Consider the following 17,862-nt stretch of genomic DNA (forward strand, 5'->3'; position numbering starts at 1 on the left):
AGGAAAAAGAACTTCCTTCCCTCCACTTACTACACCGGAGCCAGAGAGGAGGTCTCTGGGCCATGCTTGGGCCTCTCAGACCTGCCCCTCAAAAGCCTGAGGAACGTGGGGGTGTGAGCAGGACAGAGGTCCGAATGGTGAATGCACTGGGGGGACAGAATCGGGCCCTGGGAGCCTGCTGGACCAACTATTGGTCACATGCTCTGAGGGCTCCTTCCTGGAGGAGGTGACAACCGCGGAAAGGCCCGGAGGAGACCCAGAGCCTGGCTGCCCCGGGACTGTGAGAGGCACGGGGGCCGAGACCCACGTTGTCCCTGGACAACACCGAGGAGTACAGGACTCAGAGCGGAAAAGAGTGCCGGGTAGTCTGGGGTGGGAAGACGGGAGCCCTGAGTTGTTACAGGGCCAAGAGGGGGGTGGCTGGGGCCTGGCCGGAGGAGGGGCCCTTGGGCTGTGCAGTGCTCCTGGCCAGAGACAGCAGGAGCTCCTGTCAAGTGGGTCAAGCGGAGGCCGTGGGGCTGGGGACACTCAGGAAGTAGGCTCCACAGACCCACGGGCTGCTGGCACAAAGTGGGAGCAGCGGGCAGGTGCGGGCAGGTGCTGCCTGCCACGGGTGTCCTTGGAGGACCAGGTGGGGGGGAGGTGAGGGAGGAGGCTGCCTGCATTGTTGGGGCTCGAGGGAGGGGTGCCGTAGGAACATCCAGAGCCAAACTGGAATGCCTCAGTATCGGCCTAAACTCAGACTGAGCCCCAGGTGCCGAGCAAACGCGCGCCCTCCCTAAGCAGTGCCCCGGGCCGTCTGCGCCTGCTGGGGCACAGCCCCGAGGGACACGCCAGCACTCACACCCACTGTGTGTGCTGCAGACAAGGGTGCAGCTAACTGGGCGACGGTAAGGTCAGAGGGTGACAGGGAGGAACTGAGGGCGTAGGCGCCTGAGGTGGTGTCCCGCGCAAGCGGTGGGGAGGAGGTAGCATCAGGGCCTCAGGACACAGCTGGCAAACTCAGCAGGGCTCACCTCCGCCCCAAACCCAGGTTCGGGGCAGGGGGTGGGGGTGGACAGGCGCAGGAGAGGGAGAAGCACAGACAGGGGGAGGGAGATCAGGCACCGGAAGCCTGTTTGCAAAACCAGCAAGTCCCCTGGCGTCTGCTCCCTCGCCGTCCCTGTCTCCGTCCGTCTGTCCGTCCATCTGTCCGTGCCAGGCCTACGGCCGGTGTTCCTGCCACGGTGCTCTTGTTTCAGGTGAGACAAATGACCCGGACAAGCAGAATAAGAACTACAAACAGGAAAATGGACCGGGAGTGGAAAGAAAGGGAGGAAGCCTGTGTGTGCCTTTGTAAACCCATCACAGGACACAGAGCAAACACGGGTACCTGAGCCTCGTAGCCACAGAGATGCGCAGTTTGCAGGGGGTGGGGGAGGGGGAGGAAGGCCGGTGACCCCACATCCCACGGGCCGGAGTAGCTGGTTGGGGGGGGGGGTCCTCAGTGTCTGACCCTGGAGGTCACAGTCACCCGGGGTCCCAGACCTGATTCCTCATCTGGCCTCAACGCCACTGGCCACCATGCATTCTGGGGGTTGTCACCCCTCCGCACCTTAGCAGCTGGGCTCCTGGCGCTCTCTGCGGGCCTTGGGAGCCGGGTGTGGGCAGGGAAAGGGCTGGGAACACACCAGAATGGGTGACGGCGGAAGAGATGGCCTAACACAGTAGCGCCAGGGGTTAACAAGGGCAGCCTGTCACCCCCCCAGGGGTGGGGCTGGCAGGACAAAATTCCCCCATTCAAACTGTGCGAGAGACACCGTTCTAGGCGCCAGGGAATCAGCGAGCAGGCCCTCAGCAACCTGCCCTCAGGACGCTGATGTTTCTACAGAGCTAGGAAGGCAAATGGGCAGGAAACACACAGCAGAGGAGGGAGTGGCAAGAAGGCAAACCTTCCAGGAAGGAGCAGAAAGCAGGATGGGGGATAAGAAGTGCCCGGGCTTGGGCTGCAGTTTTCAAATGGGAGATCAGGGTCATGGAGAAGGTGACTTTTGAGCACAGACTGTACTTGGGGTAAGAGATCTGGGGGTAAGGTCTTGGGCGGGAGAAAGGGGCACAGTGGGTTGGCAGGGGGAGCGCAGGGAGGGGCCAGGGGAGAGGACCCGGGCTTGTGCTCTGGGATGGGCGGAGGACCAGCGAGCAGACCCGGCTCTAGGTGCGCCTGGGGGTGGGGCCGCGGAATTCCGGGCGGGAGGTCACCTCTGACCGCCGGGTTTGCAGGCTGAGCGCCTAGAAGGGCGAGGAGGACACGGCGGGCAGGGCAGGGGTGCCGAGCTCACTCGTGCGGGCGGGGGTTGGTGGGAGCCGAGCGGCCGAGGCTGGGCTCCCGGGCCCAGCAGGTGGAGCTCCGCGCCCGGCGCCTCCTCGCCCTCCCGGGAGCCCCTGGGTCTCCGCCCCGCGGGGGAGGGAAACCAATCGCGGCCCAATCGGGGCGCACCCACAGCTCGGTTCACATCTAGTTCCCAGCCGCTCTCCAGGGTGATTAAATAATTCTGCATTTCCAAGGAGAATTTGTTCTGGTAAACGCTTTGTAAAACTAGCCCCGCCCCCTGGCTTTCTCAATTTCTCAGAACTATCATCCGGTCCTTACCGGCTTTGCTCCCAAGAATGAAAGCGCAATAAACCCCTTTTCCAGAGCACCACGGCTTAACCCCCGAGCCCAGGCTGGGCTGGTTTCCACCAGACCCTTGGATCGGCCTATTTCCATTTTCTTTTTTAATCCACAGGTCCAAAACATGTTTTGTTAGAACAGTTATTAACAACATCCTTACTATATACGAAGCACTCACACTGATAATGAAACAAAACAAACACCGAGGCCCAAGGATAAACGGGCCAGGAACACAAACAAAACCCCCCACGTGCAGCAGGAGGCACACCTGCACACGCACGATGCACACTCACACGTGCTGGGGAAGGTGTCGGGCACTGAGATGTCTTCTCTGAATACCTCGGACAGGGGGTCCAGAAGGCCCTGAAAAGGCACCCAAGCCAGGCTGGGGGGTGGGGCTGCAGAGGCCCTTCCTTGTGAGGAAGTTCAAGGAAAAGCCACTTTCAGAGCTAGAGCAAGCGAACCACCTTGGGCAGGAAATCCAGGAAGATTTCCTGGATGTGGAATGAGCCCAGGCCCCAGCCTGGCCGGAGCAGGGCTAACCCAGTGTGGAAATTTCTTACGGACACTGTTAGGGACGGAATTGTGTCTTCCTAAAATTCCTGTGTGTAGGCCCTAACTCCCAATGTGACTCTACGTGGAGATGGGCCTTTAAGGAGGGAGTTAAGGTGAAGTGAGCATAGAAGGGTGGGGCCCAGATCCCACAGGAATGGTGCCCTTGTAAGGAGAGGAACAGAGCCCAGCCTCTGTATGAGGGCAGAGAAGAGAAGGTGGCCTTCCACAAGCCAGGGGGAGAGTTCTCTCCAGAAGTCACCCCTGATGGCACCTTGATCTTGGACTTCTGGTCTCCAGAGCCGTTAAGCCCCCGGACTGTAGTATCTTGTTACAGCAACACATTGGGCTCGGGCATGCCACTGTGCACATCCTCACTTTCAGCAAGGACACCCCACCTGCTACTGCCCTGGGGACAACACCCCAGTTAATGACAGCTGCACATCAGGCCCCAAACGTACATGAAAAACAGATCCATCTCTAATTATATCATAGTTCAAATGCATGCCAATGTTATATCATGAGCCCTGATTTACAAGATTCATTACAAAGGCTTTTGCAAAAAAAAAAAAAAAAAAAAAAAAAAAAATAGGCAACACGATCTGCTGCAAGGGTTTATTATATTTAGAAGTCTACAAATTTGATCTTTTAAGAAAAATTCACAAAATATTCAGTTGAAACCACATTTCTGGTTCATCAGATTTCAAATATATTTTACTGTGCTGAACAATATATTCTAACGCTGTCTAAAACACAGCCAAATTATTTTTCTTTATTCATTTATACACATTCTGTAATTTTTTGAAAACCAAGATTAAGATAAAAAATATTAACAAAACTACCCAGTTACAACTACTGTTCTCCCCTGTACTGAGATATTTCCCGTGGGTCTGTCTTCTTACCTTATTCGTTTTAAATTCTGTCCACTATGTCGGTTCGTAAACACACTCAGGAGATTCTCAGCTGACATCTCCCATAAATTCAAACAGCAACACCGTGTCAGAAGATTAATTCCCTTGGCAATGCAGAAGCTTAGCCTTGTTAAAAGTGCTCACTGTAAGTTATTTTTGAATTTATAGATCATACAAAGGGACAGACGGCTTTAAACATTATTTTGAAATCACTGTAACATGTGGAAATACAAATGAAGCAACCTGCCAAATTAGACATTTTTGGTCTGTTGTTTTTATTCTTTGCTCCCTTTTGAATGAAACGTGTGTTGGTGAATTTGGTTTCTCCGGGCCCCTGGAGCATCACTGCTTGGGGTAGCCCTTAGCCCACAGGTCACACGGCACTGAGACCCCCTCCCCCAGTCCCAGAAGGAAGGCTCTCAGCCCCCAGAGGTGGGAGAAGCCCTTGTCTCCAGACCCCCAGCTGCTGGAACCAGATTCCACACAAATAAAGCAAGGCTACACACAGATATGCCCAAAGGAGCGCATGGGCAGGAAGGAACGCAAAACAGAAATTACAATAAAGCTTCTACTACATCAAAAATGAGAATTTCTCAAAGGAAATACTAGAAATCAGGAATGCATGTATACCATGTGAAAAAGCAGCAGAAAAATCTGCAAAACTGTCCGGTCTTCACTGCGGTCTGCGACGTGCTCACTGGTTCACGTCGAGGCCTCTCTGGAAACGCGCGACCCCGCGTGGGTGCTAAGAACCATAGCGATCCTGGCGAGAGAGAAGCAAGACGCACGTTTGCTCGCGCTCAGCGCCGGTTTCTCCCTCTCACGCGCACCGAACGCTCAGCGTTCCCAAACTGACATCGCAGTGAACACAGAACACCGACTGTCTGGCATCTGGAACGTACGCCGCCCCCCCCCCCCCATCCCCTCAAAGAGCCCAGTAACTGGAAGGGGCGTGGCCACAGCCGGGGCTTCCTGATGCCGAGGTCTGCGTGGGCCATGGACAGGAGGACATCCTGTCCCTGAGCCCCGCGGCCACCTGCGGCTCCCGCGCTGTGGGAGGGTCCGTGGGGAGGGGCGCAAAGCATCTGGGGGGTGGGGGTGGGGAGCCAAGTGGGGAGCCTCTCTCTGGGAGGCAGGTGTAACACACGTGGAGTCTGAACCCTGAAATTCTGGCTCAGCTGAGCGATCCTGCAGAAGCAACTTAACCTCCGTACCTCCGATTCTGCATCTATAAAATAAAGGTATAAAAGAGGGGTAACCTATAAAAGGGGGATGACCTTCCCTAAAATACGGATGTCACCTACGTGGAAGGACTGATGTGGGCTCAGCTGACCTCAGGGACATGAAAAGAGCCCCGTGAATTCTAACCAAAGGTTGTTCTCAACAGCAGCCAAAACAGCAGGAACCTCTGGGCGGAGGGGATTCTCTTCAGTGGGGGCCGCCCCACCCCCTCCCCAAGCGGGGAAGCCCCTTCAGAGGCACCAGAGGCCGCACTGATTAGGTCCTACCGCCCGTGGCCACGTTTTCGCATTAGTAGCAGCACCCTAGAACAACAGGACGTACACCAGAAGGTTCACGAAATAAGCCTTAAGAGATGGCCTTCCGCTGTGGTACGCGAGGATGCCCCATCCTTGCCTTATTTCGGAGGCCGAAATACCACGTAAATCCCCAAATTAGGGAAGAGTTAGATAAATGTGCTGCATTTTCGCTCCACAGAAGGCAGCTTCTGAAGAATTACACAGAAATGCTCACAGCAGAGCACCACGGAGAATGTCAAATCATCTGTACAGCCTAATCCTTTTGAGTTCTAAGAAGATGTGCATAGAAATCAAGAACTAAAATAAAATATGCCGAAACAGTAACAGAAGCTGTCCTTGGGATCATGGGCCGTTTTTATTTTCTTCTTCCTATTTCTCTGTTCAAGCGCAGCATACGATCAATTCCTGTAACAATTGCTCTAGAGTCATCAACGAGAACGTTTAAGCAAAAATAAAAGCCCAGTTTCTGGTTTTCCTGACGCCCCGGGTTACACCGTAGCAAACGTATAAATCAACAACAGGAAATCGAATCTGCCAGCAGGTGAAGAGCGGTCCAAGTTGCGTTTTCCACGCCGGAGCCACCACCCCACTCCGTTCCTGTCACCCCCGGGGCACTGACCTGAATGGAAGTCATGACGCCGTTAGCGAAGACCGAGAGCTTTCCAGCAACGGATCGCACTCCCTGCTTAAACTGGGCCATGTCAGGCGCCGTGGGCAGCACGCTCGTGAGGTTGTAGCTTCCTGCACACAGAACAGATGCCGTCTGTCACTGGACCGTGGCGACAGGCGGCACAACCGGTGCCCAGGGCACTCCATGACCTTAGAGGGCACAGAATCCCCTCCCGCTTCGTGCTTCCCGCTTCCCGCAAGCAGCAGCTGGGGGGAAGGGAGAAGAACCTTGCGGTGGGGTCAGGACCCTGTTTCAGTGCCAGCCCCACCCTGAACTAGCTGTAAGACCCCGTACGAGAGCAGATGTCGTATTGGGTCTTGGGACCACCAGGGGTTCAAATACTGGCACTGTCTCTTCTAAGCCGTGTGTCTTTGGAGAGCTTTCTCACCCTCTCTGGGCTCCTGGTTCCCCCTCTGAACACAAGATCTGACAGGTAAATCCTCAGTAAATGGCAGATGGGCGGACATCTCTAGGTTTTGAGTGCTCAACATCCCCCCCCCCCCACCCACCCTGCGCTTTTGGTACAAGCCCTCCTCCCTTCTCTTGGGGAGCCCCGCGGACTCCATCCAGAGGGGTGGGCGTGTGACCCAGGCCTGGCCGATCAGAGCCTTCCTGGGACTCCTGTATCTCTCAGGGAGAGGAGCCTTTGCTTGCTCTGGGGCTGCCGGCGGGGATAAGGCACCGCAGCGGCCGCTGTCTCTGTCACCCGCCACTCAGGGCAGGGGAAGCCTGCAGGACAGGAGAACGAGGTTCACTAGGGAGGGGAGCCAAACGCACAGGTGTCTCTCTGAGGCTTTTCTGACTCTGAGCCGGAGCCAAGCTCACCCCCCACCTTGCTTCCTGAGGCCAGAACCAGTGGGAGTTCTTTGCTTCGGTTTTGGCGGCCGGCGGAAACATCAGCCTATTTCCACCAGTGCAAGTGAAGCGCATCGGCAGTATCGCACCTGAGCGGCGGCAGCTCCGGAGCAGACAGCCAGGGTTTCGGGCTGAGGCTCCGTCCCAGGGGTGTGACAGAAAGCTGGAGGGGCCCCGTGACTGTGAGCGAGCCCAAACCCTGCAGGTCCTAGGGTGCCAAGCGCAGCCACCCCCGCACGACCCAGCCGCACCCACCTGCCCCGTAAGCAACAGAAGCCAGTTCCCTTTCCAAGAAAAAACGGAATGGACGTGTTTATCTTTCCACACGGACGCCGCCCAGAAGGGACAGTGTGGATCCCCAGCACGGCTCCCGTGCCCACCATGCAGGGAGGGGCCGCCGGTGCGGGTTCCTCCCCTCTCTGCCTCCAGCTGACTTGTTATTCATTTTTAATTTTGTTTTTATTTCTTTCAAACATTTTATTTTTGAGAGACAGAGCGTGAGCAGGGGAGGGGCAGAGAAAGAAGGAGACACAGAAGCCGAAGCAGGCTCCAGGCTCCGAGCCGTCAGCACAGAGCCCGACACGGGGCTCAAACCCACGAGCTGAGACCACGACCTGAGCCGAAGTCGGATGCTCAACCGACTGAGCCACCCAGGCACCCCTCCAGCTGACTTTTTAAAGTTTTGCAGGCCTTGGCCAATAAAAGAGTGGAGGCCCAGCCTGGACGCTGGATCTGGGTTCAAATCCTAGCACAGCCGCTCACCAGTGTTGCTACTGGCCTGCAGATGGGTCTTCATAGCAAACAGGAAGCTAGTATGAGATCCTGAGTGTGCAGAGGCAGGGTCACGGCTGTGCCACTACCTGGAGAGGTCCACAGTGGCTGGGTAGGTCTGGACCAGAGGTCACAGGAGGGACCTTAGCAGAACACCTCCACTTACAAGTTTCCAACTTGGGAAATTTTTAAAAATTTTTTTAATGTTTATTTAGTTTTGAGAAGCAGAGAGAGACAGCATGAGCAGGGGAGGGGCAGAGAAAGAGAGAGACACAGAATCTGACACAGGAGTCAGGCTGTGAGCCGTCAGCACAGAGCCTGACACGGGGCTCGAACCCACGAACCGCAAGATCGTGACCTGAGCCGGAGCTGGACGCTGAACCAACAAAGCCACCCTGGCGCCCCTCCAACTTGAGAAGCACTTAAAGAAGAGAGCACAGCTAAGGCGGGACGGCTCTGGGACCATGATCTCTCACTGACTAGGTACAGTCCCCAGGTGCCCTGAGATGGCGGCCCATCCCCTAGAGTCCTTCCTCTCCTCTCCTCCCCTTCTCTGTACAGAGCTCCCAAATTCTAACCCTTGCAACAAGGTGTGTTCAGGTGACAGGGTTCTGGCCAATGGGATGTAAGCCGAAGCGCCATCCAGGGCTGAGGCCTGCCCTTTTCCCTGCCTCTTCCTGCTAGCTGGGATGCAGATGGGATGGCTAGGGCTGGAGCAACCATATTGGGCATGAGGTGAAGTATGGAGAGGAGATCATGAGCAACAAGAGGAGAAGGGCCTAGGTCCTTGGCATCTGGGAACATAGCACATGTCCTGAACTGCCCCCCCAGAGTCCCATGTAAGAGGGAAACGAACTCAGATCTGATTTAGCCTCTGTTATCGTGCACCTTTACTCCTTACCTAATCCTCACTATCCATCTAAGTCCTGGGAGTGTAAGCAGCCTGCCAACTCCGGAACGGGTGTTGGGTCTCTGGCAGGGAGGTGGCTTCCCGCCCTCCGCCTGTAGGTCTGCTGCCTGCAGACCTGTGAAAGCTGATTGAAGGTCTCCCGGGTCTGTGAGGTCTCCCTCCTCCTCTCGTATCTGGGTGCCGTGTCTCCTTTGAGGGCCGCCCAGGACAGCAGAGCCCCAGTGCGCTCAGACTACACAATGGGCTTCAGGAAATGACGGCTCAAGCTGCTTCCTCAGGAAGAGGCTCCCTGACCTATGGTCTAGGTCAGGTGCCCGGTCTCCCTGCTATCTCTCTGTCCCCATTACACCCCCAGCGGGCTTGGTGCTGAGGACATCATCACAAACGTGCTTTTCCAGAGCTTACTGCCTACTGGGGAAGGCAGACAATCAACCGATAACAGCACCGGGAGAGCTCGGCCAGCAGTTAGAGGCCACCGAGGCAGTCCAGGCACGAGTGGCTGCGGCCGAGACGAAGCCGGTGGCAGTGGGGTGGGTGAGTCTGAGTGTCCCGAGGAGGCTTAGGGACCAACTGGCAGCGGGGGGCTGGGAAAGAGAGAAATTAAGGCTGATTCCCAGGTTTCTGGCTCAAGCAACCGAAAAGGTGGCAAGACAGAGACAGAGGCCCCGGAGTGTCCAGGCCGGGGGACGGGGCCAGCCGAGCCACGCCACGTTAAGTGGTTGGCGTGGAGGCCCTGTATCAGTCGGGAAGGCCAAGTGACACCGTGCTAGCACCTCACTGTGCCCGCCACGGGCCGGCAGGGGGTCCGCTTTGCACAGTCACGCGAGATGGGGGCCCATGGGGCCGTCTCTCGGTGGAAGCCTCGGAGGCCACCTCCGCACAGAAGGAACCACGGCAATGTGCACACGGCGCCTGACACTGGCCACGTGACATCACAGCCGGGGCAGGGGACGTTCCTGTTTGTGCTGGAAGGGGCACGAGCACAGTGAGGACCGTGGCTCCCGCGCTCAGCTGGCCGAGGGACCCGCTGACCGGCACCCCTGCTTCCAGGGCTCCTTCATTACCCGTCCATTCGTTCACTCAAAAGATGCATCCTGAGGGCTTTCCCTGTGCCAGGCATGCCAGCTGCCAGGGGACGGAGATGAAAACGGACAGGTCCTGTCCCCGAAGGGCTTAGGGTCCAGTCCGGGGGCGGGGCGGTCATCAGACGGCCTCTACCCTGGTGACAGCAGAGGGCGCCCGGAGCGTGCACCCAGGGCTGGAGCAGGAAAACGCTGGGAACTGAGCCTGGAAAGGCCCACAGGAGCTGAGAGCCAAGCGGCAGGGAGCAAGGGCAGGATGTGAAACCTGGGCCGACCAGAGACTTCTGGGTAGAATCAGCCCGGAGAAGGGAGAAGGGGTAGCTGCAGGAGGTGGGAGGGTGGCACTGCGGAAGCCCGAGGAGCCCAGGACGGTGCCCCGGCTCCTCAAACAATCGATTTTCAGTAGACGATCATGTACCCGTTTCCCTGAAATGGGGACGAAGGGAGAGAAGAAAGGGTTTCCAACATGACACGAGTGACGAGTTTAATAACGAACAGATCACGGCAGTGACCTCTCTGCCACCCGCACGGCAGCCCTGTGCCCAAGTGACGAGACTCCGGCCGGCGGCCGACTCCGGGTCGGCGACGCCACGGCGCAGCTGTGGCAAACACATTCACCGCCTGACCAAACAAAATCACGTGGCTGCGGACTGAGGCCAGTGCTTGGAGATCTGCAGGCCCGAAGAGGTCGCATGCCTGGACCGCGGGCCTGAGTAAGGAGGAAAGGAGAGAGCAGCCAAGGTGCCCCAAGGGGACAAAGCAAACAGGTGCACGGGGCAAACGAGCGAGTGGAGCCTAGGAGAGAAGGGCCTCAGCGTCTCTGGCCCTCCCGGTGGACACGCTCAGATTCAAATAACCAGAGTCATTTTCTGGAAAGAAAAACCCCGAGGGGACAGACTGGGCTTGGAGCTTCTGCTCTCCCAAAGCTGCCTCTGTTCTGTCATTCAGTGCCCTGAGTGGCTGCCTCCCGACACAGGACCCAGGTGATGGCAGTCCCACCTCCCCCAGCTGACCCTGCTCTGGGAGGGTGGCCACAGGGACCGGCGCTATGCCAGGCTGGCGGCGGGTGCTTCTGTGTGTTTTTCATCTGGTCCTTCCGGTATCCTGAAAGGGAAGGGCCCTTGACAAACGTCCAGGCTGCTGGATTAAACACATCCCCAGGAAGCATTTTGTTTCACCAGGAGGCATTTCGAATCTGGAGGCATTCCCCAGTCCCCCCACCACAATGAAATTACAAAGTATACCATGATCTCCTCAATGACTGAGATTTCACGGATGGGAAAGCTTCTAAGATAAGAAACCCAGAAGAGTCTCTTAACCAGCTTTTGCTGTTTGCCGAAATGCACTCTTGACAGAAAGTAAATATTTAATAAGAGTTGTTCAGTGCACTACACTTATGGGCGTTACCGAAGGCAACTTTTATGATGCGCTTGATGGAAGATGCCGAACGAGGGCGACCACGGTCTGAGCCGTGGGCTTGGATGGAGGAGGGAGCACGAAGGCCGGCGGGGGGGGGGGGGGGGGGGGGTGGCACCCTTTCTGTGACCCTGAGTTTGGGACCCACACAGGGCCCAAACAATTAAAGAGCCTTTGTTCTCTGAAAGGGGACAGGAAAGCATACATGGGCCGGCCACAATTTTCCTTCAACAATTGGAAAGAGTTTTCATTTGATCTCCAAATGTTTTTTTTTTCCTTTTTTAAACAAACAGGGTTTCAGAGTGAAACTTCCAATAACCTGAATGACAAAATCACACACAGCTGGTTGGGGGGGGGGGACGACTTTCAACACCTGAGGTTCTGAGGGGCTGACCTGATACCCTTTTGGGGGGGGGGGAGGCGGGGCTGTGGGGATGCTCCCCTGCTCCCCTCCGAAGGGTGCAGGGCCAGCACCCCTCCACCTGGGAAGGCGGCCACAAGAGGAAGTCCCGACAAGAGATAAGAATACAAGTCCAGGAGCCACCCTGCCCGACCCGGACTCGGTGCAGAAGGCAGCCCAGAGAGCGGCCGGAGAGCCGCAGCCCCACCGAGCACCCCTGCCTGGTGGGCTCCCCGCAGAAGCTGAGGCCCTGGCCCCCACCTGCCCCGGGGGCCCTGCATCCCCTGGGTGGAGAGCTCCTTCCCACGGCAGCAAGCAGCCTGGTGTGCTTACTGAACCTGAGGGCCACAGTGGATCTTCCAGCATCCCCCACACCCCAGCACTGAAGGTTCCAGGCACTCGGGTCTGTCCCACGACCTTCTCTCTTGAGGCTGTTTCTCGCTGTACTCAGAAAACAGTTGTTCTCTGCAGCTGCCCATGCTGGTCACCTGTGCCCAGGCCTGGCTCCTCCAGGTTTGGGGACGAGGGGGAGCAGGTGGTCCTGGGCCTGGAGCATTTGGCTCTGGAGGTCCCCTCCCCCTGGGCTCTCCCGCCGAGCGGGTTCCCGAAGTGACTTCAGAGGACACCGCTCCTTTAACGCGAGCTGTGACGAAGGAAGAACACACAGCCTTCCCGTCACCTTTGGCCAGGCTGAGGCCTGGGTAGGACTCAGTCATGGCTCAGGGACCCAGAGGCACAAGCAGAGACCGGCTCGGCTCTGGACGTCCAGGATGGGCCCATGCTCTGAGGTGCACTCCCTGGGGCTCCCCGGCATCTCTCGTCCATGGGGTCTGCACCCTAAGAGGGCTGGGGAGACAGGAGATTCCCCTGCACCTGCCTGTTTCCACAGCCACATTCTGCCTTCCCTCGAAGACTGAGCCTGGTGAAGTCCCCTGTTCTACCTGCCTCTGTCTCCCCTGGGTGCCGGGCACCCAGGTGGCACTTCACACATAGTACCTCGCTTAAGCCTCAGCGCAACCTTGCGCGGGATGTAGTATCTACCCGCTTCACAGAGCAGGAGTCTGGGAAGACTGGAAAATGACATGAAACACTCAAGGTCTCAGGCAGGGAGCGGTCAGTGACAGCTAGGAGCCCAGGGCCGTCCACCCGCGGGGCTGTGATACCACACAAATCGGACACGGCCTTTGCACTGGACCAGGAAACACGTTCCAGGAAGATGACTTCTCTGGCAACCCGGGGACGTCGCTTAAATGTCCTGACCCGGTCTCCTCACACGCCAGGCCTGAAACGGTAACTTCTGCTCTGTTCACAGAGGGGGTAAGAGCATCACGTGACGGTTGCGGATGATCTTGGAAAAGTAAAAAGTTCTATGCAGAGAAAACGTACTCACGCCGTAGACACGGCGGGCACCAACCTTGTTGGCAGCCCCGCCCCCCCATTACCTGCCGGCTGCTTCCTCTGCTCATCAAACAGATCCGCTGAGCTTATGGAGGAACTCGCCGAAAGCCTCTCCAGCCGAGCCCTGGTTTCATACTAGAGAAGACAAGGAATAGGAAACATCAGGCCCCAAAGGCTGTGAGCAATTCTGCAAAAAGAATCAGCGAGGAGCTGTCAGTTCACAGCTGCTCAGGGCAGGGGAACCAGAGAGCAGCAGGGAACCTCTGTCGCGGCGCTGTGCCCACCAGCGGCCAGCAGAGGCCACTGCACGGCTGCCCACGTCGGCTCTGCTCCGTGACTTTCAAGGTAGACTTAAATGTTGCCAGCTTTAAAATAAGGCAGCTTTTAGGGGGTGGGAAGAGCAAGTGGTAACTCTAAGCTCCTGAAGTGCCGGGCAAAGCTCTGTTGCTACGAAACAGACTCAGTGCCTTTAGGAAGCAGCTCCCTGTGTCGCCCAAGAACCCTGGCAGTGACGCGCGCCTCCGAGAGCTTCGGCAAAAGCACACCAGCACCCCGACATCAGAAAACACCTTAGGCCTCTCCATTGCCGTATGATCCTTCTGTGTAGCAAGACTCCTCTAAGGCGAGAGGCAACAACCTGAAAATAAATATATATACCCTCCCCGAACATATCTATATACGCCATTTAACTTCATTAATAATAATTAAAAAGTTCAGTAAATTACAGCTGTATCAAAAATCGCCTGAAATTTTTTCTAAACATATTAAATAGATGTGTGTTCACAACACTGAGAAAGGAATCAGAGAAACGTGAGACACGGTCCCTACCTTCTAGCCTCTTCTCCAGCTGGGGCAGTGAGGGGGAGGAGTCAGGAGGACCTGGGTTTGAGTCCCGACTCCATCACCTTGGGCCCAGGGGCCTCTCACAGTCTGAGTCCCTCCCACTCTGCGCCTATCACCTCCTCCCCTGGCTCCCAGGTCCCTGCTCGCTTCCTGCTCAATAGGGCTCACACACAAACTCTCTGGACACTTACATCAGCTTGGGCTTGTCTTCCAAAGTACATATCTGATGAAATGGCTTTGACATTGCCAAACTTCTTCTGGGCTTCATCTGTGTTCTCAACTGGCTCATAGTCTGGCTTACGGCGGGCAGTAGGTCTATAATTAAAAACAGAACAGGAGCGACGTCAGCAAGACGGTGAAGTAGGGAGTTTTCTACCATCGTCCCCCTATAGAACACTGATTTTGACGATTGTCCACAGACAGGACGCAGGGGTGCAGCAGAGAGATTCCAACACACTGTTGGGAGTAAAATGATCCAAGACTGGGCACAAGAAAGAGGGTAAGAGGCACAGTTTCACCTTCCCTGAGTCACCCCTCTCCCCGGGCGGCACAGCTCAGTACCAAGAGAGAGCCCCCTGGCCTGCGATATCTCCCATGGGGGAAAGTGAGAGGCTGGTGAGTGGGAGCCCGATTTCCCCTGCTGGGTGGGACACTGCAGAAAATGCCCCTTCTTTCCCACCCCATCCGGAGTACTGAGGTGATCTGCATGGCTTAGGGGCTGGGAGAGGCTGGAAGCACAGCAGCCGGGGCTCAGAACTCAAAGGCACGTAGGTCCCATCGACCATTTTGTGGACACCACGAGGAAGCCTGCTCACAAGCAGCTGGGTACACTTTGCCCGTGGAGCCCCCCGCTGGCCCATGGATGCCTTCCAACGCTCTGTGCACCTCACCCACACATCTCCCACCTTCATAGTCGGCTCCCTGCACAAGCCCCCACAGACGGCGAGGACAAGCCTTTGAGCGTGTGCAGAAAGCCAGCCCGCTCTGGGACTGGGAGGAAGTACACAAAGGAGCATCTCCAGGCACCAAGGGAGAGTACACAGGAGGCTCGAGCACCTGGCCTGGCCTTGTGGGATTGAGAGACGGCATTCATCTTAAGAATCCAGCCCCAAAAGGGAACGAGTAGTATAGAGTGGTATTTCCATAGAAAAGGTCTGAGAAAGCTTCAGGATCCCTAGCAGGGCTGCTGGTGAAGGCATTTCTCACCCCAAGCCAGTCGGTAGAGACAGGAGGAGGTGACTCTTCTTCTAATGCGAAGACAGCAACACAAGACGCCAAGCAGCACGAAAAATCAAGGAAACGCGACACCACAAAGGGAACGCAGTAATTTTCCAATAACCGATCCCAAAGAATCGGCTGACAAAGATTTCAAAATAACTGTTTTAAAGAAGCTCAGCAACCTACGAGAACACGCACAACTCAACGAAGTCGGGAAAATAACACGCAAACAGAGTAAGAAGTTCAACACAGAGACGGAAATCACAAAAAAGAACCAAACAGAGACTGTGGAGCTGAAAAATACAACAGAGGACATCAACAGCAGACTGAGTCAAGCAGAAGGATTTGTGAACTCGAAGACAGGTCATTTCAAATCATCCTGTCAGAGGAGAAAAAAAGAAAAAAGAATAAAACTGAGTGAAGAAAGCCTATATGAATTATGGGACACCGTAAGAAACTAATTTATGCATTACAGGAGGCCCATCAAGAGAAGAGAGGGCAAAAGGGGCAAAAAGCTTATTGCAAGAAATAACAGCTAAAAACTTCCCAGATCTGGAGAGAGATACGGACATTCGGGTACACGAAGCTCAAAAGTCCTCAAAGAGATTCAACCCAAAGAGATCTTTACCAAGACACACTATAATAAAACTGTTAAAAATCAAAGACAAAAAGAGAGAAAGATAAATACCATACGATTCAACTCATAAAAGAAATCTTAAAAAAAAAACATGAATAAACAAAAAAAGAGCAGAATCAGAAGTATAAACATAGACACAGACAAATGATGGTTGTCAGACAAAAGGGGGGGGTGGGAGAATGAGCCAAATGGGTGAAGGGGAGAGGGAGATACAGGCCCCCAGTTATGAAATGAGTAGGTCATGGGAATAAAGGTAAAGCATAAGGGGGGAAAAAAAGAATTTTTAAGTTCTTTTGTTTTTTGTTTTTGTTTTCTGAGGCAGGGGGTGGGGGACAGAGAGAGGGAGAGAGAGAGAATCCCAAGCAGGCTCCACACTGTCACATGGGGCTCGAACCCACAAACTGTGAGATCATGACCCAAGCTAAAATGAAGAGTCAGATGCTTAACTGACTAAGCCACTCAGGCGCCCCCCGAAAAAGAATTTTTAAAGCAACAAGAGAAGAGAAACTCATCATGTACAGTGGAATCCCTGGGAGACCATCAGCAGATTTCTCAGCAGAAACCTAGCAGGGCCAGGAGACAGGGGAAGGATATATTCGAAGTGAAAAACAAACAAACAAGCAAACCCTGCCAACCAAGAGACTTGTGTCACCGAAATCCTAAAAGGAGTCTTGGAAGCTGAACTGATGAATGCTAATTAGTAACATAAAAACATGAAAGTATAAAACTCACTGATGGAGGTAAGTGTACAGTCAAATTCACAATACTTGAATGCTGCAATGGTGGTGTATAAATCACTTACCTCTGTATAAAAGTTAAAAAACAAAAATGGTAAAAATAACTACAGCTACATTAATTTATTACTTGATATACAATAAAAGAAGGAGTAAATTACGACATCAAAAACATAAAATGTAGAGGGGGTAGAGTAAAAGGGTAGAATTCTTGTATGTAATCTAGGTTAAGTTGTTATCCACTTAAAATAGACTGTTATTGGGGCGCCTGGGTGGCTCAGTTAGTTGAGCATCCGACTTGAGCTCAGGTCATGATCTCGCAGTTCGTGAGTTTGAGCCCTGCGCCGGGCTCTGTGCTGACAGCTATAGGCTGTTTATAGACTGCTATAATTATAAGATGTTTTATGTAAGCCTCATGGTAATCATAAAGCAAAAATCTATAGTATACACACAAAAGAGAAAGAGAAAGAAATAATAACATACCACTATGGAAAGTCATCAATTCACAAAGGAAGACAGCAAGAGAGGAAGAAAGGAACAAGGGAACCACCAAACAGCCAATGAACAATTACTAAGATGGCATTAGTAAATCCTTACCTATCGATAGTTGCTTTAAACATAAATGGACTAAATTCACCAACCAAAAGACAATGAGTGGCCAGATGGATTAAAAAACAAGGTCCAACGGCATGTTGCCTCCAAGAGACTCTCTTCAGCTTGAAGAACACACATAAGCAGAAAGTAAAGGGACTGAAAAAGATACTCCACGCAAATGTAAACCAAGAGAGAACAGGGATAGCCACACTTATATCAGATGAAGTGCACTTTAAGCCAAAAACTGTAACAAGGAACAAAGGTCATTATATAACTATATAAATGTGTGTGTGTGTGTATGTGTGTGTGTGTGTATATATATATACACACACACACATATATGATCAACTATAAATATATATGTACCCAACATTGGAGCACCTAAATATATGATATAAATATTAACAGATCAGAAGGGAGAAATAGTACTGTAATCACATAGGAGACTTCAGTATCCCACTTTCAATAACAGACAGATCATCCTGAAAGAAAATCAAGAAAATTGGACTTCAACAGCATTTTAGACCAAATGGACAAACAGACACATTCAAGACACTCCATCCAATAGCAGTAGAACACACATTCTCAAGCACACATAGAACATTCTCCAGGACAAATATATGTTAGGTCACAAAATAAATTTAAATCATACGTTATGTTTAAGAAGGTTGAAATCATATAAA

General features: G+C 54.0%; 1 protein-coding gene and 1 long non-coding RNA gene across 3 annotated transcripts in view; one reads left to right on the top strand and one right to left on the bottom strand.

Moving 5' to 3' along the window:
• Positions 1-3,803: 3,803 nt before the first annotated feature.
• The window catches only part of ARFGAP3 (ADP ribosylation factor GTPase activating protein 3), a 55,174-nt gene continuing 41,115 nt past the window's right edge, over positions 3,804-17,862 (bottom strand). For both annotated transcript variants that reach the window (XM_023257561.2, XM_023257562.2), the window contains 4 exons: positions 14,188-14,311; positions 13,198-13,288; positions 6,271-6,392; positions 3,804-4,876 (listed from right to left, as the gene is read on the bottom strand). In XM_023257561.2, the coding sequence (XP_023113329.2) occupies positions 4,859-4,876; positions 6,271-6,392; positions 13,198-13,288; positions 14,188-14,311 (355 nt within the window). In that variant the 3' untranslated portion in view covers positions 3,804-4,858. The remainder of the gene's footprint in view (positions 4,877-6,270; positions 6,393-13,197; positions 13,289-14,187; positions 14,312-17,862) is intronic.
• LOC109501829 lies at positions 5,216-6,131 on the top strand. The gene is made up of 2 exons (XR_002160151.3): positions 5,216-5,354; positions 5,830-6,131. It is a non-coding gene; the product is annotated as an uncharacterized LOC109501829 (long non-coding RNA).

Source organism: Felis catus, chromosome B4 (assembly GCF_018350175.1).
Source record: "Felis catus isolate Fca126 chromosome B4, F.catus_Fca126_mat1.0, whole genome shotgun sequence".
Classification (NCBI taxonomy): Eukaryota; Metazoa; Chordata; class Mammalia; order Carnivora; family Felidae; genus Felis; species Felis catus.